Genomic DNA, 22423 nt, shown 5'->3' on the forward strand with positions numbered 1-22423 from the left:
ATTGTGAGTGTGGCAGGGTGAAGGGGGTGACAGTGTGTGTGGTGGGGTGACAGTTAGACACACCCATGCATACTGACACACATGCAGATATACAAACAAACACTGACATACATGCAGATACACACCATATAACACATACAGATACATACACAGACACACATGCTGATACACAGACACACACATACACACACACTGACACACATGCAAATGCAGACACACAAACTAACACATAGATACATAAATACACACAGACACACATGCAGATACACAAACACTTAAGGACAAACATTTAAATATACAGAATGACACTCATACGAATACATACAAACAGTGACACACATACAGATACACAGGGCACACTAGCATGCAGATACACAGACATACAGATACACATGCAGACACACACATATATACATACAGACAGACACACAAACACAGAGACATACACACAGATACACACACACATACAGAGACATACACACATACAAACACACAGAGACACACACACACATACAAAGACACATAAATACACACACACAGACACATACATACACACAGACAGACACACACACACGACACACATACATACATAGTCCTTCTCCTGTTTCTTACCTTTTAGATGCAGGAGGGTGAAGTCCCTGGGTTCCAGTAGTGACTCAGGCTAATGTCTTCCTCCTTCCTCTCCTTCCTCCTGCGCAGCACTGTGTGCAAGCTGGCAGGAGTGACCAAGCCTGTCACTTCCTCCCTGCTCTGTAAAAGCGCTGCAGAGCTGACTGGGCCCCCTGGAAATACTTTGCCATCGAGTGTCTCTAGCAGCATGGGCCACTCGATGGGCCCCTGAACACGTAGCCCCGGCGGTTCTATCACGCGGGCCGGGGCCGCAACACATGGCGGTGTGCACCTGGTCACAGGGGTCCATAAGGTGGCCGGTGCCCCCTGGGGTGGCAGGCCCGGTCGCAGCCGCGACCCCTGCGACCGCGGTAGTTCCGCCACTGTATCCAGGCTTATAAGCCTTTTCTGCTGTGTACCTTCTCTCTGTCAGTCCGGAACATACAGCTACCATATGCCCTACAGACATCATATAAGAGGAGCAGGATGAGTCTGTTATGTGTTAGTTTTTAGTTCCTAAAAATGCAGACTTCTTCAACTCTGATTGCCCAACATCAACTGGACAATCAGTGGTGACGATGCTTTGAGAAGAAGGGCAGTCTGATTGTCCTGTAAGAAGAAGGACAGTCTGATGGAGCTCTAAGAAGAAGGGCAGTCTGATGGAACTTTCAGAAGAAGAGAAGTCTGATGGAGCTGTCAGAAGAAGGGCAGTCTGATGGTGCTGTAAGAATAAGGACAGTCTGATGGAGCTGTCAGAAGAAGGGCAGTCTGATGGAGCTTTCAGAAGAAGGGCAGTCTGATGGAGCTGTCAGAAGAAGGGCAGTCTGATGGAGCTGTCAGAAGAAGGGCAGTCTGATGGTGCTGTAAAAAGAAGGGCAGTCTGATGGTGCTGTAAGAAGAAGGGCAGTCTGATGGAACTGTCAGAAGAAGGGCAGTCTGATGGAGCTGTCAGAAGAAGGGCAGTCTGATGGTGCTGTAAAAAGAAGGGCAGTCTGATGGTGCTGTAAGAAGAAGGGCAGTCTGATGGAGCTGTCAGAAGAAGGGCAGTCTGATGGAGCTGTCAGAAGAAGGGCAGTCTGATGGCGCTGTCAGAAGAAGGGCAGTCTGATGGCGCTGTCAGAAGAAGGGCAGTCTGATGGCGCTGTCAGAAGAAGGGCAGTCTGACAGTGCCTTCAGAAGAAGGGCGGTGTGATGGGGATGTCACACCGCCTGTCAGAAGAAGGGTAGCCCAGTGGCACTGTTTGTAGAAGCATAGCCCGATGTTCCTGTCAGAATAAGTGCTGTCTGACGGTAATGTCAGAATAAGGACAGCTCGGTGGCACTGTCAGAAGAAGTTCAGACCAGCAGTGCCTTAGATGTACTTGGGGTATTCTTAAGGTAGATTGGTTTGTGTCTAGCACTCTGTCAACAGAGAACTAAAACTCTCACCATAATTATTTAGTGTGAACGAGCATGGTTTGTGTACATAAGATGCACATTTATATTCTTCTATCTATAGCAATATCCCTTCATATTTGAACTAGGTCCTTTTAAGTATACTAATTTTTTTTTTTGGGGGGGGGGTCACTTTCTATCTCTTAAATATGTCAAACCGGGAAAAATCAAGTCATGTCTGGGTTTACATGGGGATACATTGCATTGTTTTGTATAAGCAGACCATACTATCGCTATTTATTAAGGGAATACTTTAAAAAGAAAATCAGGACATTTTGGTAAAAACTTGTAGACTATGAACCACCATAGAAGAGGTTTCACTACTTTTGGAAAACACATATTCTATATCCGAAGCAATTATTCTGGGTGCAGCTCAGTGAGGGCGGAGGAAACGTGTAAAAAATCATTTCCTAACAAAGAGAGGCGATGGGGTTAAATCCAGCAGAGGCGCAGTAGAGAACTGAGGGATTAGAGAACAATAAGTAATCAAATTGACTCTTATTCTAAAGATAAGGCAATGGTAAATGTCTCATTCATGTGAGTACAATATGAAGGTTTTAAATGCTTTCAAAAGAAACAATAAAAGACTAGTAAACAATATGTATTCAATTTATGAGAAATGTATGCATGTAGTAGGAGAATACAGTCTTTAAAGTCAAATGTAAGAAGTGAAACAGTGCAATATATCTGTCACGGGGTTGTTTCCCAGCTTCCAGGAATGGCGAATCCCACAAACAGGGATTCTAGATAGACATCTTACCGGGCCTGGCTGGCTTGTGGGAACAAGTGGAAGTGGTCAGGATCCCCAAATTCCTTCCCCCTGCCGGTGGTGGTCATCTCTGCACACTGTCACAGGCTTAACCTACCTAACGTGAGTGAAACAGGGCTTCTCCTATGCTCCTGTGACACACACTCTGTCTTTCCACCTGAGCCAAGATGGTAGACGCCCATGACTGCTGCTACCACACGATGCCTGCAGGAGACCTCTTCCGTCCTTTCTTTCTGGCTCAAACTGAGGCACAGACAGGTCCGGCTTGCAGCAGAAAATTGAGGAGATGGCTCGCTGCAAACCTCATCTTCCGATGCTCAGCACCTCACAGCTGGCACTAATAGCCATTACCAGCTCTTGATTATAAAAAGTCACATGGGTGGAAAGCCTGCCTAAAGATCACCCATACACCTCTTGAGTTGTCCAGCACCCGCTACTTTATTCCTGGGTCGAGGGCCTTCAGGGGAATAACCACGATGCTCGTCCCTGGAGGGGGCAACTACAATTCCAAGCAGTGACTACAGCCTTCCATGACTTTGCTTGTAGAGCCAAGAGTGTCCGGAGCAGTGGGAACTGTAAATGGGCTCTTGGGAAGGCCTGTGTATCAAAAAAAGCATAGGTATCAAGTGAAGGCTTGATATATCATTACGGGAGTTGTGCACGGCTACTTTGTATATGATAAAACACCATGGTTCTACTCAATAATCCACTGTCTTTTTGATGCAGTTTATTTTATAGTCTTACTAGTACAGATGTATAATGCAGTTTTTTTCCTATGTGTACTATTACTTTAACTAGCCTGTTATCTCATGCATCTCTTCTCGGTTAGACTGTTTTGCTTGTTTCTCGCATCTAGACATGTTAGACTTGCCTACTTGCTACTTAACATTTAACCAAAAAATTGTCTTTCTTAGTCAGAATTCTTTAAAACTAGCGATGTATGTTAATCGTGTCTGCCAAGCTGTTATATTCTGATCCTTTTTTTCTCTTTATGTACCAGCAACCAGCTTAATAAAAGAAAGATTGATTAAAAAAAAAAGGCCACGTGTAACAATATAAGCTCCAAAGGAAGTAAGTGTAGCAATTACCTCTAAGCAGGTAAACTAGCATTAACACTTCCATGATGAGATTCGTATGAATGTTAAACAGAGCTCTCAGCTAGTCATTGTGGTCCAAGGTTGGATGGATTTGCAATTCAAATTTTGGAAAGATTATCATCAATGCAGTTGACAAGGTACTGGGCTACAAGCACCTGCTCCTAAATGGTTTAACCCCTTAAGGACACATGACGGAAATATTCCATCACGGTTCCTTTTTATTTCAGAAGTTGTGTCCTTAAGGGGTTAACTGAAAACCAAGGGTATGATATCCGCAGACCCATGTTACCATAACTACTACAATGAACTGTAGTAGTTATAGTGCACATAATGTACAATGAATCATCAAACAAACAAGCCCTAATCTGTGACTGTAGTTAATATTAATTCTGTGCACTCTGGACGCTTGGACTTATACACAACTGCAATAAAAAATAATTAAGATTTAGTTTATTATTAAATGAAATTTGACTGTGTTGTGGGAATACCAATATATATTTAATCATTGCCACATATAACAGGAGATGGCAGAGGGCTATCGCCAAGTCCCAGCACGTTTTGAGGCGGAGCAACCATATGTTTTCTCGTGTTTGGAACATATTATGACAACATTGGTTCCAGTGATTAGGACATAAAATTAAAGGGACACTCCAGGCACCCAGACCACTTGTGCTTATTGGAGTGGTCTGGGTGCCACCTCCCACAACTCTTAACCCTGCAAGTGTAATTATTGCAGTTTTTTTATAAACTGCAATAATTACCTTGCAGGGTTAACTCCACCTCTAGTGGCTGTCTACTAGACAGCCACTAGAGAGCACTTCCGTGTCCATAGCACAGGAAACCTGTGCTAGAGCGTCGCTGGACGTCCTCACGCTGTGTGAGGACCTCCAGCGTCGCTCAATTCCCCATAGGAAAGCATTAAAAAGCATTTTCAATGCTTTCCTATGGAGAGCTCTACATTAGGTTTCCTCAGCCGGCGGGCAGGATCAGTCTCGCCCACCGACTGATGTCATCACTGGGAGAAGCGGCGGCGAACAGAAACCACCACCAAAGGGACATTGGCGGGGGTCTCAGGTAAGTGACCTGAAGAGGTTTTCACCACTTCAGCTACCGGGGGATGGGTGGTGGGAGGGAGAGGGGACCTGCAGTGCCAGGAAAACAGATTGAAAACTGTACCACAACCACTATAGCACCAGACATCTGTCAAAGTGTTTTTGGAGGGTTTGACACTTGTTTTGATATAGCTGTGGGGTTTCTAGTCTAAGGTGGTCTTGCTAGAGCAGATGTTCATACTTCTGCATTATCATACCAGCTCATGCCAAATCCGGGACAGTACAGGTGACACACATCAATGTCAGTATGAGATGCGCCTCTGTGCACTGGGCCAGAATCTTTGTCTGCTCTCACTGTCCCCAACTTCCCTTCTGGATAAGCAGCAGAAATGTAGGTGTGTGTGACAGTGCCAAACAGACAGAGTGGCTGGCCCCCTTCTTAGGCCTGGCCCTGGGACCATGTCCAAAGTGCCCGACCACTCAGTTCGCTCTGCTCTTGATATATCCCTTGATCTAAGCTGAATTTTAAGGAACATTATAGCATTAGGGAAACAAACTTAGATTCATAATGCTATAATGCCCCTCCCCCCCTCCCCCCCCACCGTTTGCCATAAAAATAAATAAAATAAAACTTTTGAATCATTTTGTTTTCAGCGTCAAGACTTCCTTTGTGGTAACTTTTCCACCTCCCACAACTTATCGAGGAGGCATGGTCTCCTCCACCATTGTCCAATCCAATTCTCCCCACAGGTGCCTACAGGCAGAGTGCCGCGCACGCATCCAATGGGACTAGAGGAGGATTTAACACTGCAATGTAAACATTGTCTAAAATGACATTGCCACTGCACCCGGGCCACTTTATTGAGATGAACTGGTCTGCGTGACTACAGTGTCCCGTTAAGCTGAACCATTGGTCACTTTTATACGATATATAGCACAAGTGCCATGTGAAAAACTATGAAAAGTAGGGTGAAATGTTAAAACAACGTATTAAGACCTTTTTATTCATTTAAGATTAAGTGTAGTTTTTCTGTAGTTAAATACCAAGATGAATAAATCAGTCAGTTCAGCTGATCTTATATATATGTATGTATGTATGTAAACAGCCGTATTCTGCGTAGTAAAATCATTTATGGCTAAAATAAAACAGGAACTCATCAGTGACACAAAGAAAGTAGAATCAGGACTCTGCGTTGTTGTGTCACCTGTACACTACACATAGCTGACATTCCCTGGTTGGTATCTCCTCTTCGACACAGGCGGGTGTGTCCTATACTGTCATAAACATTAAACTCGTTGTGCAAGTTTCACCGCTTCCCAAACTGGGCACAGTGATCAAAGCTGGTAGTTAGCACACAGCAAACCGTGACACTAGGAGCTGAGGAACGTACATCCTGAGACGACTGGGTGGGCAACCATGGTGGGCCAGTGCTGGATTCCCTCGCTGATTGTGCTGTGTTTGTTGCCAGGTAACGGACTTCTTATCATTCTAAGTGTTATCATCGCTGCTTTATAATCACATGTCCCACACCACCGGGAATTGCCGGAAATAACAAATAAGCAGAATAGGCAGACATTTTTAAAGCCCTGTAATTAAAAGACAAGTATTATAAAACCAAGTGAAGCAAGCGTGAATTATAGTTTAATTCTAAAGATAATGGATCCTTTTGAGTTAAAGCGGAATATATGCAAATTGGTTGTTTGTTGCAAATGTGATTATAACTAATTAAAGTGCATCAGCCATGAAAGCAAACCTTAAATGCCTTCTCTAGAGATTTGGCTAGGAGATAATTTAGATTGCATTATGAGCTACATTAATACGTTCTTGCAATCTTTACTTTTCAAAACTAGGGATATATAAAATCTGAAAAACATATATATAGCTTCCTAAGCATTGTGGGAAATGTAGTGCAGAAACGTTGGGGCCCCAAAGCTAACCAGCACACATGGAACAGAGGCCCCCCACTTCTGCTTTATACAAAAGAGAACAAATTTTACAAACAGCCTTACGTCTCATAGAACATCATCGTTCAGCATATTTCCCTCGCTGGGAAAATACCACAATTTATTCCTGAAAGAGATTCTTTATCTATAACACACGCTATAAATATACAATTTATAGAAAAAAAATAAAAAACGTGTATATGAGTATAATATATAACAGACATGCATATAAATATATATAATTATTGTACCATTCTATTTCTTTAAATTTCAAATGAACTGACCCAGACAATATTAAGAATATTAACCCTTTAATGGCCCAAACATGTGTTTGTAATACTGGCCTTTATATAATGGTTTTATGTTTTAATCACTAGAGATACAGTGAGGACTGTACCCCCACCTCCCCCCTAATAATCAATAGCTGTATAATTGTCACAATGATCTTGGATAACATCTTCCCCTGATTTAATGACAGCGTGTCCGTATAGAGGTGTAAATGATAAAGCAGCAAGTCATTCCACACTGGCACTCGGTATGTAAATGGATACAGTTGTTATGGTGCAAGGAGATCCAAGGCGTAGCTTTATCACTATCTTTCTCAATGGGGGGAACTCCCTATAGGCTGACGCTCTCAGTGACACCTCTTCCTGATTGAAGCTTTGGCCATAAAGCACACGCGCAGGGCCCTCTACCTGTTGTATCAGTCTGTTCTTATTGAGTTGTTTTTTTCCCAATTATACAGCGTTGCAGAATATGTTTGGCGCTTTATAAATAAAACTTTAGCGTTAAACCATTTGCTAATGGTTTTCTCCTTTCAGGCAAGCCAAGGTCTGGGACCTCCTCGCACTATAACAACTCCATTCTGATGAAGTTGTTATGGTGCCTAGAGTGGTCTTTTAAGAATACACCTGAGTGTTCCCCCGAGGAAGACCCCTTAGTGGTTTGAAAAGCGTTGTGAACTATTTTTTTGCTTTATATATTATGTTAATAAAACCATTTTAATCTATAATGATTCCTGACTAACCTGAGAGGATCATTACCATTTCTGGAGGACCTGATATTTGAAACTACTGCACCCTGTCTACATCTGGGAGTGCTGATTTGCTTTTATAGTGCAGGGCCCACTCATAATTGGCCTTCAAACTTGTGAATGTTCCAAGTTACTCTTCTATAATACATAGTGTCACACGTTGTTTTTTATGGGTTTTTTTATATTAATTTCCATTTACCATCACTAATTGTGAGGTATTTCGGACCAATGTGTGAGAATCTGGCCATTCAACCAGAGGTTCCAAAACAAAACAAGATAAATTGGGTATCTACCTGTTTCATTCTAAAACATTGAGAATCTTCTGGCTAATCATCCTACAAATCTGGCCTTTGACCATGATAATCTGTTAATTCTCTTAGAGAATCTGACTAATTACTTCGAGTGCCAGAGAATCTGCCAATTTATCCTGCAAATCAGCTAATTCACCTTGAGAATCTGCCCATTCACCTGATAATCTTCCCATTTACCTCAAGGTTCTATTAACAGCCCGGAGACCCTGGTCTATGCATAATATCACCCAGCAAAACCCTAGTGGTTTTGCATATATTCTGAATTTCATTTACCAGTATACTCCCACTGCTGTCAAAACTAAACAACCCACGATCATTCACTTTCCATTAAAATTCTGATTAATGTAAAATATTTAAACCATAAGTCAAATGGGCCAGCTCTATTAAATACATTTTACATTAATCAATACAAATAAATCAGTCTGCATGTTTAAAATCATTCAGCAGATCTTAAGATATTTGAAAGCATTACATTTTGCCTGACCGCTCTGAACCAGTCATGCTTGGGGCATTTAAAGAACACATGTAACTGGATATCTCTCCCTTGCACCCTATACTTGTTTTACAAGATACAAACATTTAAATAAAAACATGTAAGATGACTGGCCAATTAGGGAAGGGGACAGATACATGCTGGGAACATTTTAGGTTTGATACTGGAGCAGTCTCCATAGAAACTAACAGAATCTCCCGGTTGATTCCACTGGTTTCCATAACAACTGCTCACTATTACAACTTTGCACCAGTGTTCTGATTAGTAGCTACTCTGTTCTAATTCTCCCCAATAATCACAAAAAGCTATTAGCTTTATTCAAAAATGTGATTATTTATATTATTAATTTCTTAGAACTTTTTTGTGTTTGAATTGGACATATCGGGCCCGATTTATTATTTTTTCATATGCTTTTACAATCTACTTAATATTTTGACAAGTATTTTTATATTGTAATATTTTTAATATTTATATATATATATACACACACACACACTTTCTATTTAAAAAAAAAAAAAAAAAATTCAATAATTTGGAAAGTGTGTCCAAATATTAAATCAAGACCATCATTGTACAATGCCGCTGAATTTTTTGGTGCTTTATAAATAAAAATAATAATAATAATAATTAACAACTGAACATCGGTGAAGGTGGGCTTCACAGTCGGTCTATTAGTAAGTGAATAATATTTTTTTTTTGTCTAATCTATTCGTCACATACTTATGCTGATTTGGGTATGGAAAATTGGGAGGGGGAGATGATAAATAAGCCATTTCTGATCATTTCCAGCCGGTTTTCTCAAACAATAGTGTGACTGAGTCCAGGCATATTAGCTGAGCTTCCCCATTCCCAAATTCTGTAAAGCCTTGTAGACACCACCCTGCTCAACCTGAACTGTCACTCGGCACTGAAATTATCTTAAAACTGTCAGAATGATTAAATATTTCAGTACTGCTTTCCCATCAGAAAACATTTGATGTAGAGAAAAAAGCTGGCCCAGATCTTGAGATGCCACTGTTTGAGCTCATCCGAACAATACCTTGAAGTTTAGTTCATTTATAGGAAATCAAAATATACTGAAACATTTGTTATCAGCAATCAATCAGTGTTTAACTTCTGTACATTTACTGAAAATTATGAATGACTTGCAATGGCTCATAAATGTCAGTACTTGCCAAATAAAAAAATATATTTTATTTACAATATAAGTATTACAGTTTGAGTTTAACCTGCCAGGCATTGTAGCTGCTGTCTTAAATAGAGAACAGCTTCTATTGTTGATATGTTCACTACCTGAGCTATCTCACTAGCCTCATTGGTTGTTGAATGGTTACAATAATGGAAGGCTTCAAGCATCATAGCCACTACAACCTGCTGTAGTGGTTATGGTGTCAGGATTGCCAGGCGCTGTCCCAGTGTGTCTTGTTAAACTGTTTTAGAATAGTTGTATAATGTACCTGGGTCTTGTCTGGCGCCTGAGGCTATATACCCAATAGTAACTGAACAGACCCACCAGCTCCTTCTACAGGAGAAGACAGGACGTGGTGCAGATGCCCATGGGGACCAATGTAAGTTTTTTTTTAAAGTAAATTTTAGAACAATTTGAGAAAATAGACTGGGACGGTGCCAGGGCTTTCCTGTTACTATAAGAGAGGGTATTGTTTTTTTCAACAAAACGGACCAGAGACAAGTCTATATATTGCAGATACCATGCTGCTTTATAGCTTGTGATTATTTGAGGGAACATTCGGAGTTTCCTAGCTTGTTCGCTAGAGGAAGCTATGGCGGGACCCTCCAAGCTAATGGCAGACAAGTTATAGATCTTGATTGACTCTTGTGGATCTTGAGGATCTGTGCAGGTCACATCACCATTAACAAAGAGTACGTATATAATTGGTTTAAATGTCTGGTAGTGTGGGACTAGTACATCTACAATACCGAGATGGTAAACAGCTTGTGACCTTTCGAAAGGGAAGGTTAAAGAGCTTTGTGATTCTCTCTGCTCTAGAATATATTTTTTTCCAACTAGAAACTCTGATGGACCTTCTTGAAAAGTCCATGAGGACAAGACATCTAATTTCTCCTTATTTTGTTGTGACCTCTATTTTCTGAGAAATTAGTAACATGCTCGTGTTTAAGTGCAATATTTTGTGCATTTTGGATTTTTTCGTTTGTTTCTCCAGCAAACTGATGTGATGATATATTTTGAAAAAGTTAGTCACTGTATTTTAGATCATGGTACAGGCTCCCACTTGTGTCTGTGATTTCTGATCTATACATGCTGCATTGTGTACATCGCTTACTCTGTAATTTCCTAACTGGAAGACACACTAGGCTTGCTGAGTCAACAAGCAACATATTAATTCATGGGAATTAAAGTTCTTTTTAAAAAAAATTATTCATTAAAAACACATGAAGCATCAACAGTTGGCCAAAGGCAGTCTCACTAATTTCACCCCTTACAGGCTAATCATTAAACAATGACATACAAAATGTGTGTATTATAAAAAGTACAAGGAAGTTATAATTTAATTAACACTGTAAATCCCGTGTCATGGATCCAGGAGCTAGTTCACTTAAAAAAGGCTTTGTTAAAATTCAGGATGAAAAAACATAAAATTTGTATATATGGTGTGTATACCTTTAAATCTGTTACGAACAGGATAAAAATTAGGTATACGCCAAATACTTCTAGCAAACAGAAAATTAAAATTAAAATCACCTTCAAGTATAGGAGACTGTTTCCTATGATGTGAGAAATCAGTGTAACACTGATGCGAGGTGGCACAAAAATATATATATAGGGTGTCTGTATCTTTAAATTTATGATCCTTGAATGAATAGAGTATATATCAAATGATGTACTTTGGAGTACAGATATATATATATATATATATTATAAGGTAAAAATATAAATGACTGTGTTTCATAAAATTGATACAATTCAATAAAGTCCAATGAATTCCAGATAAAGTTTAAAAATACTTCAAAATTTATTAGAAAAAAGGCGCCTATATCAGGGCATTCAAAGTGGTGAAATAAAAATATATAAAAACTGCATAAAAATGAATAAATATAAGTCAGGGACGTATTGCAAGATTGTTACCAGCACATCTGTGTAGGTTGTTCCGTTTTCATAGTGAGGACCGATTAGGATGGATATGGATAGTATGTTGCTCTCTCTGCCGGCTGTTTGTGAGGTTGGCGTGCGTCCCAGACCTCACTCTGGATGATGCACGCTGTTGGCCGGCGGGTCCCCCAGATCTCGGAACACTCTCCGTTGGATGGAAGAATACTGCAGCTGGATTTTTGATCTGCGTCCGTACCCTGCTTGTTTCCTTGTGGTCTAACGCGTTTCGTGGGTGTCAGCCCCACTTCCTCAGAGACGTGATGAGGATTCTTCAGTACACCATGATTTTTATATAGTTCTAATTGGTGTTGATTACATTGATTGTCATTTTGCTTTACCAATTATAACTTTGCATTTCAACTAATGCTTATTAAACATACTGTTAAAATCTGAATTTTAAACGTGAATTTTAAACATGAATTTTAAACATATGTTTATGGTGTACACAATTATTTCGACTTTTATGTGCAGCTAATAAACACAAATAGTGGAAAACATTGGAAATATCATAAAGGGTATCAGAAACATCGGAAGTATATTAAGAGTGCATTTGGAGTGCATTGGAAGAAAATATGGTAAAAATGTAATACAGTAAAAATACATATATAAAAAGCATATATAAAAAAGCATCGGAGATTTGTTAAAAATACTAAAAAGAGCATATATGTTTAGAAAGTATCTTAATAGCGGACCATGTATGGTGAATAATAATAATAATAATAAACTGTATATAATTGAACCCCAAAATTAGAAAGGGTTACATAATCGTGGTATAGAATTCACATAGAATGAATAATAGACAATGCATAATAGATGATACATAAATAGATAGATAAACAGATAGATAAACGGATAGATGAATAATTGCTGTGATATCCTAAAGGGATATACTCGTGTGGAAACAGAGTGCACTAGGTAAGTATATGGACTATATGAAATCTGATACAGTTCTAGTATCGAGAGTGATAGTGCACAGTTATGACTGTATTCAGTTGTTAGGACAGAGCTATGGGATTAATAGTGGACTGTGTCAAATTGGGTTTGTATGTTAGTGTCGAAAGTGCGCAATCGTTACATTCTATTACTAATTGTAACATACAGTTAGGGCTTGAAATGAAAAATAGGAAAAACTCCAGTATATATATATGTAACTGGAGATGTGATATACATTTTGTTTTAATGCATCTAGATATAGATGAAGAATAGGTTAGGTGTAAAGTGAAATCACAATATATATGTTATATAATATCAATATGGTATCCCATCGAGGTCGTGCTTAATTAAAGAGATAGTGCATTGGTAAGTGCTCAGCTAATGCTGGAGGGTCTAATGTTGAGAAAAGAAAGAGGAGAAATGTATAACTAGTAACTGTGCTGTGTGTGAGTGCCAATAGTTAAATATTAATAATTAAGTAAAAATAGATAGCTGGAGTACAAAATAGATGAATAAATGAAATGAGTAAATAAATAGATAGATAAATAAATAAATATATAAATGTAGATATATGTATACACAGATAGATGTGTACTTCTAAGAATATATATATGAGTGTAATTCCATCTGCATCCTTTAGATAAGTGGGGAGGTAGATGATAAAAAATAGTTAAAAGGGGAAGTAAAAGGATTGAGGTTAAAAGTCCGCCATCTCTGTGTCGGGAGACCCATATCTATAGAAAGGCATTCAGTTCATAGTCTATATTCAAGCCTTTGGGTGCTAGGGTCTCTAAGTTGAATATCCACTTGGCCTCGGTTTGGTCGAGATTTCTCTCCATATCCCCACCCCTCCAGTGTACATTTACTTTTTTTTACTTTTTTTAACCTCAATCCTTTTACTTCCCCTTTTACCTATTTTTTAACTATTTTTTATCATCTACCTCCCCACTTATCTAAAGGATGCAGATGGAATTACACTCATATATATATTCTTAGAAGTACACATCTATCTGTGTATACATATATCTACATTTATATATTTATTTATTTATCTATCTATTTATTTACTCATTTCATTTATTCATCTATTTTGTACTCCAGCTATCTATTTTTACTTAATTATTAATATTTAACTATTGGCACTCACACACAGCACAGTTACTAGTTATACATTTCTCCTCTTTCTTTTCTCAACATTAGACCCTCCAGCATTAGCTGAGCACTTACCAATGCACTATCTCTTTAATTAAGCACGACCTCGATGGGATACCATATTGATATTATATAACATATATATTGTGATTTCACTTTACACCTAACCTATTCTTCATCTATATCTAGATGCATTAAAACAAAATGTATATCACATCTCCAGTTACATATATATATACTGGAGTTTTTCCTATTTTTCATTTCAAGCCCTAACTGTATGTTACAATTAGTAATAGAATGTAACGATTGCGCACTTTCGACACTAACATACAAACCCAATTTGACACAGTCCACTATTAATCCCATAGCTCTGTCCTAACAACTGAATACAGTCATAACTGTGCACTATCACTCTCGATACTAGAACTGTATCAGATTTCATATAGTCCATATACTTACCTAGTGCACTCTGTTTCCACACGAGTATATCCCTTTAGGATATCACAGCAATTATTCATCTATCCGTTTATCTATCTGTTTATCTATCTATTTATGTATCATCTATTATGCATTGTCTATTATTCATTCTATGTGAATTCTATACCACGATTATGTAACCCTTTCTAATTTTGGGGTTCAATTATATACAGTTTATTATTATTATTATTATTCACCATACATGGTCCGCTATTAAGATACTTTCTAAACATATATGCTCTTTTTAGTATTTTTAACAAATCTCCGATGCTTTTTTATATATGCTTTTTATATATGTATTTTTACTGTATTACATTTTTACCATATTTTCTTCCAATGCACTCCAAATGCACTCTTAATATACTTCCGATGTTTCTGATACCCTTTATGATATTTCCAATGTTTTCCACTATTTGTGTTTATTAGCTGCACATAAAAGTCGAAATAATTGTGTACACCATAAACATATGTTTAAAATTCATGTTTAAAATTCACGTTTAAAATTCAGATTTTAACAGTATGTTTAATAAGCATTAGTTGAAATGCAAAGTTATAATTGGTAAAGCAAAATGACAATCAATGTAATCAACACCAATTAGAACTATATAAAAATCATGGTGTACTGAAGAATCCTCATCACGTCTCTGAGGAAGTGGGGCTGACACCCACGAAACGCGTTAGACCACAAGGAAACAAGCAGGGTACGGACGCAGATCAAAAATCCAGCTGCAGTATTCTTCCATCCAACGGAGAGTGTTCCGAGATCTGGGGGACCCGCCGGCCAACAGCGTGCATCATCCAGAGTGAGGTCTGGGACGCACGCCAACCTCACAAACAGCCGGCAGAGAGAGCAACATACTATCCATATCCATCCTAATCGGTCCTCACTATGAAAACGGAACAACCTACACAGATGTGCTGGTAACAATCTTGCAATACGTCCCTGACTTATATTTATTCATTTTTATGCAGTTTTTATATATTTTTATTTCACCACTTTGAATGCCCTGATATAGGCGCCTTTTTTCTAATAAATTTTGAAGTATTTTTAAACTTTATCTGGAATTCATTGGACTTTATTGAATTGTATCAATTTTATGAAACACAGTCATTTATATTTTTACCTTATAATATATATATATATATATATCTGTACTCCAAAGTACATCATTTGATATATACTCTATTCATTCAAGGATCATAAATTTAAAGATACAGACACCCTATATATATATTTTTGTGCCACCTCGCATCAGTGTTACACTGATTTCTCACATCATAGGAAACAGTCTCCTATACTTGAAGGTGATTTTAATTTTAATTTTCTGTTTGCTAGAAGTATTTGGCGTATACCTAATTTTTATCCTGTTCGTAACAGATTTAAAGGTATACACACCATATATACAAATTTTATGTTTTTTCATCCTGAATTTTAACAAAGCCTTTTTTAAGTGAACTAGCTCCTGGATCCATGACACGGGATTTACAGTGTTAATCACAATATTACACATTTCAGACAGTTTTTGGTGAAATTTCTGCCTATATCCAGTTTTTGAGCTCTTCACTTCAAGTCAGACTCCCTCATCCCTGTGTGTTGCACTAGGCATACCAGACCTATTTGACTTATAATTTAATTAGTTTATATTCTTTTTTTATTTCTCATGTGAAGTATGGATTGATTATTCTTTAGAAATAATTTATATCTTGTAGGATTATATGAATAATTAAGACTCCAATATAAATTTGCACTGATACATAAACAATGATTGAAAAAAAGCAAATAATTAATTTTTGAGATTTAAAAAAAAAAAATTACAAACATGCATTTTTCTTGGAGAACTCGATGACTCAGCTCTTCCTGCAGTAATCCTTTGCAGGATTAGGGTTAATTGTTATGATGGAGTGTTCAAACTAGCAGGCAACTTTATTCTCGGCCTGAGCCCTCTGACGAGGGACTGCAGGAAGTGTCGGTGACAAAACACTCAGACATGGAAAGCCTGCTGACACTGCATACCAGCCAAATTACACAGTGGTGGCTTGTGACATATGGTTTGCTATCAGTACTTCCGATCACCAGAGAGACTGGCTCTCTCACCCCGTTTTAGGTGAACTGTAAGTTCACAGTAAGTGCTCGATTAGTGCTCTTAGAGTGAAGTTCAGGGTACTTAAGCCCATACACAAGCACTACAGCAGCCATTGGTGCAGAGATGTTGGGGCTTTTGTGGGCTGGTACCCTGGGTGTGGGCTTTTTAGCCTTAGATCTCTGATCTCTCTGGTGGAAGGGGCAGGAGCCTATTAGTGATTTTTTATTTTACATCAGGAAGGCACCTATTATAAAACGTATTACAAGGTTCCACTAGGCTGCTTAGGATGAAGAGTGGTGCTCCCAGGTGAATGTCAGCATAAGGTTTTGGGAGTACAATGCGTTCAAGCCCACACGGTTTTGGGAGTACAATGCGTTCAAGCCCACACGTCTATCTGGCTATGCTTTTACTGAGACTATCGTCATTGGCATTCTGCTGGTGGGTAGATCAGTACATTAAAAGACAGAGAGGGGTAGGTATGTCTTGACATTTCCCTGTTACTGTAGGGGTCATTGAGCTTTTCTTTGGGCCGAAGCCCCCGATGGTTCTGGAACTATCAACACCCCTGGCTTGTTGTATGGACAACCTTGACTGGCTGGCATGTGTGCCCACATTACATGCCATGTTTAGGGACAGGAACACTCTCAGTAACACAGTTAGCATCACAGACAAGCCTATATCACAACCATGTCTCTCCCAGAGTTCAGAATCTGGATCCATTCTGGCCTGTGTGGCAGGAATAGGATGAGAGAAACCAGCATGGCAGCACATACTGGATCAACAACTAAATATAAAACCGTAGTCAGTTTGATAGAGGGCAAAGAAATGGGCTGGGCAACTCAGGAAACAGATTTGTTGCATAGTCAGGAACAAGGGACAGCAGCAAGGGTCAGGGAATAGGTCACACAGGGTCAGGACACAAACAGAAACAGGTCACACAGGAGTCAGTGAACCACAGACAAACAGAGTGCCTTGGAACCCATAGGGTTGAGTGATGTCCTATATTTGTATTCTCCAGTGAGGCAGTAAGCAAAGACTGGAGCTGAGATATTCTTCAGTACAGGAGGAGGACTCTTGAGCAAAGAAATATTTTCCATTCTGGCACAGAATTACAAACTACATTAATTTTACTTGAATGTTCAAAATCAGCAAAAGGAACCTGGTGGTCTCCATAACCACTTCATAAATTAAAGTAGTTGTGGTGTTTGCAGCCCATAGATGCTGTACCCAACATCACTGCTAAATGGTTTACTCACTGCTTAGCAGAGATGCTTGGTCTCTGGCAACCTACAGCCCAATTACGATATGCTTCCGCCATACTATTTCCTACCAGGGCATGGGGTAGTCATTGGCTGACACTCTCAGCCTATCACTGCCCGGAACCCCTGGTATCGCCTGAAGTGTAGCATATTTTGGCCTCCACCATTTTGTTGTGCATCTCTGCTACACTAGTATTAAACTCACGGACTGCAGGCACTTTAACCACTTCAATAGGTTAAAAATCATTTCACTGACAATCTTGAGAGCCATTTTGGAACATTATACGCTAGAGCAGTGTCTCTTGTTGCATCTTCCTGTACCTGCTCTAAATGCTTGTTGGTTTTCTGTATGTTCTCAAAATTCTTTGCATTCCTTTTTGCTGCCAAACTGGTCTCCAGTTTCTGCTTATCAGACTCCCAAGATGCAGGTGAAAGTCGCGAGAGACTTTGTAAACATGTGGTTAAATGCTCTGTCAATGTACCGTAGCATCGGTGAATAATTTACTAGGAGAGACACTCCGCGCAATGTGTGTAGTAAACAATTGGGTACATTGTGCTGGTATCATTTCATCTGTTTGTTTTAGTTTGATTCTGCCTAACCATTCCTAAAAGATTGCAAGTGCTTGAGAGTAGAATTATAACACAGGGTTTGTCATTTCCAGAGTTAGCTATCCCTTCCCTGTACAAATCAGGTGCCAATTTTTCCTGACAAGAGTCTCGGTGGAGTAGTATGCCAGTAAAGATCAGGGGGATTTTCATTCCTTGGATTCTTGAGGATGAAGCTTCAGGAGGTGAAGAGATCCTCCAGGTTAACTCCGGTGGTTTAGCATCAGTCTGTGCTTATGTCAAGCACAAACCATTCTTACAAGCTCATGTACGGACCTACTTTGGGACCTACTATATAGACCTACTATATTTAATAAAACATATATAAATACCACTGTTTTGTGTACCAAAACGTTATGTAGATTTCAAGGAAAAGTGTTTGGTACCCAAGCTTTGTTAAACACTCTTGATGTCCCAGGATGCAAAGTAGGAAGTGGAAATATGGAAATATTCCTTTTACAAAGAGTGCAGATTTCAATAGACATTGGTACTTTTAGAAATTAACCTTGTTACACCCCCTTAGATTTCAATCAGACAACCAGTCCTGTTACTTCCTGGTTTGGTTAGTTCAGTGGAGCTAAACTCAAGAGGCATGTAATTGCCCAGAGCACCTGCCTTGTAAACACTTCTTTTCAAATAATTTTTATTAAAGTTTTACATATTTGTATAACAACAAGAATATAAACATTGTATTGGGGGTAGGAAGGGAAGGGGAACTTGGAAATGGAAAAGAATAACCATCCATTATTAAAAAATAAATAAAAAATTATAAGAATATGTTTTACATCAATGCACTTTAATAATAAATATGTCAAAGACCATATGTTGTTTTGATTTTTTCTTCCCACTTATCCCAATTGTATTTTAATATTGGGAAACCACGCATATTAGCTCTATGTGAAAATTCGTGTGCCTTGTTTTCTAGAATCAAATTAAAAACTTCCCTGAGAGATGGCACATTTTGGGACTTCCAATGTCTAGGTAAACAGGATGTAGCAGCGATCAAAATGTGACCTATGATTATTTTGTCCGATCTATTAATGGACTCCGGGAGTTTTTTGAATAAGGCTAGTTCCGAGGTTAAAATGCTAATGGTTCTGTCCACTTTAATAATTAGGTCGTGAATCAATTTCCAATATTTAGTTAATTTAGGACAGAACCACCAAATATGGGCCATATTGCCCACACCCCCACAATCTCTCCAACACCGGTCAGAATACATATTGTTCATGTTGTGCAATCTAGACGGGGCCAGGTACCAGCAATATAAAATTTTATAATGATTTTCAAAGTGGTCGGTGCAATACGAAATACCTTTTAAAGCTTTAAAAAAAACGAACCATTCTTCTAGATCGTACTGGGCACCCAACTCCGTCTCCCATGACAACATGTGTTTTAATTTAACTAGGGGCTTGGCGTTATAAAACGAGTAGCATAAAGATATCATGCCTTTACTAGTGGGGCTGCATAAAAAAGCTTTCTCTAATGGGGACATCTCAAGCGTTTTATAATTTTTAACTGTTTCAGGTACCTTATATAGTTCTTTCAATTTGTCAATGATTACCTTACAATCCAACTCACATACATTCGTTAATCCATACTTAAGTTTCAATTTTTCCAAAGAAAGAATAGCATTGCCGTGAAAAAAATTGTCAAGATTAGTTATAGAGCATTCCTTCAACAGTTCTGTTCTTAAAGATGGAATATAATCCTTCAATAGCTCAATTGGCATTGCTCTATACAGGCTGGGAGAATGATCATTTTTAAAAACAATATCCCAGGCCTTAAGTGTAGTCTTGGTAGATAAAAATAACTTTGTAATTCCAGGTCTTTTCTTAGGATTTAACCAAGGTAATTCTGACAATCTAACCGGTAAAATTTTTGATTCTTCTATTTCCATCCATCTGGGTTTATCAACCTGATTATTAAAGCTCACAGCCACTGCAGCGTTAGTGGCGAAATAATATTTGCGGATATCGGGAACACCGATACCGCCATTCGATTTGTGGTGCTGCAAGGAAGTGAGCTTCACTCGAGCAGGCTTGTTCCCCCAGATGAACTTCATCATTGTCGAGTGAACTTTATTAAAAAATGATAATGGGATGGATAAAGGGATGGTCCTAAAGAAATATAGAATTTTTGGTAGTATCGTCATTTTAACAGATGCGACCCTCCCCAGCCATGAAAGTTCCATTCCGCCCCATCTCTCCATCTCCTTTTATAGGTCCGACCATGCTTTCCTCAAGTTGTGATAATGCATATTTACCAAATTTTTGCATAAATTAATGCCAAGATACTCCATATAGTCAGCTCTCCAATCAAATAAATATAATTTCTTAAGGGCATTGGTTTCCGAATTTTTTAAATGAAATGGAAGGGCCTGAGACTTAGACTCGTTTAATTTGTAGTACGATATCTCGCCAAATTGAGTTAAAATGTCTTTGAGGTGGCTCAAAGATTCTTTTGGGTTTTTGACAGCTAGAATTATATCGTCTGCAAACAAGCCAATTTTGTGTGCGGATTCTTTAACAACAATTCCTGCAATTTGTGGGGTTGTTCTAATTAGTTCAGCCAGGGGTTCTATTGCTAGAACAAATAAAATTGGAGATAAAGGGCACCCTTGTCTCGTCCCATTGGTTAGAGAAAACGTTTTGGATGTGAAACCGGAAGCTGAGACATGGGCGGAAGGTGCACAATATAGCGCCTTAATTGCTGTGATAAAGGATGATGGTATGTTGAATCTTTCTAACGTTCTCCATAAATATCCCCAATGTATCCTGTCAAACGCCTTCTCTGCGTCTAGAGATAGAAGCAATGAAGGCGTTTTGGTCATATTTATGTGCTGAATCAAGTTTATGAATCTTCTAGTCCCGTCGGGCGCCTGTCTATCCTTTACAAAACCCACTTGATCCTTGTTTATTAGCAATGGGATTAATTTGGTTAATCTATTTGCGAGAACTTTAGAATAAATCTTTGAGTCATTATTGATTAGAGAAATGGGTCTAAAATTGTGGCATCTAGCAAGAGTTTTTCCCGGTTTTGGCAAGGTGACTATTCGTGCGCACAAGGACTCCTCTGGCATCGTTCCCCCGGACTTATAGGAGTTGAATAATTTGGTCATGTGGGGAATTAAAATTTCTTGAAAAGTTTTATAATATAAAATAGTGAATCCATCGGGACCAGGGGCTTTTCCGGATGGCATAAGTTTGATCGCCTCAGCTATCTCTTTTGCTGATATTTCACATCCTAAGCTTTCTAAGTGTCCTGGAGACAGCCGAGGCAATGTCACTCTGTCTAAAAATGTATCAATGGTCGTTGCAGAAGGCTGGGTAAGGTTCGAATCACATTCTAAATTATAAAGTTTGCTATAATACTCTGCAAACATGTCGCTGATTTTAGTAGGATGAAACACTTTTCGCCCCTGATCATCAAGTATATACGCTATTTTTGATTGTGCATTTACATGCCGGAGTTTAGATGCCAAAAGAGTAGAGGCCCTGTTGCCTTTTAAGTAAAATGTTTTCCTGAGACGTCTCACCATAAGAGATGTACGATCTAAATTAATTTTGTTAATTTTAGTCTTAATTTCTCCTATCATTGCTGATAGGGAAGACGAGGGGCCAAATTTATTAGCCTGGTTCAAATTGTACAGTTCTTTTTCCAATGTTCTTAAATTATTGCTATTAATTTTCTTCAGGTGAGACGCTCTAGAAATAAAATGACCTCTTAACACAGCCTTATGCGCATTCCAAGACACCTCACCAGGAACCTCGGGTGAGGCATTTTCCAAAAAATAATCGCTCAAGGCTTTCTCCGTCAATGATCTGTTCACAACATCGTTTAATAAATAATCGCCTAATTTCCAGGTTCTATTCGGGGCTGAAGAAACAATTTCGTCAATATGCATTATGATTGGAGCATGGTCAGACCAGTTAATGTCTAAGATATCAGATTTCAAGATGTGCGGGATTAAAGCGCTCTGGACCATAAACCTATCCAGCCTGGAATACATATTTTTAGATACAGAATAATACGTAAAA

The 22423-nt window shown here is 38.8% G+C and overlaps 1 protein-coding gene across 1 annotated transcript in view; it reads left to right on the forward strand.

The window, feature by feature from the left end:
• The first annotated feature begins 6273 nt into the window (after positions 1–6273).
• LOC134582822 (coxsackievirus and adenovirus receptor-like) overlaps positions 6274–22423 on the forward strand; it is a 39519-nt gene continuing 23369 nt past the window's right edge. Inside the window, exon 1 of the mRNA XM_063439490.1 lies at positions 6274–6430. Coding sequence (XP_063295560.1) covers positions 6379–6430 — 52 coding nt within the window. The 5' untranslated portion in view covers positions 6274–6378. The remainder of the gene's footprint in view (positions 6431–22423) is intronic.

The sequence above is a fragment of the Pelobates fuscus genome, chromosome 13 (assembly GCF_036172605.1).
Source record: "Pelobates fuscus isolate aPelFus1 chromosome 13, aPelFus1.pri, whole genome shotgun sequence".
Classification (NCBI taxonomy): Eukaryota; Metazoa; Chordata; class Amphibia; order Anura; family Pelobatidae; genus Pelobates; species Pelobates fuscus.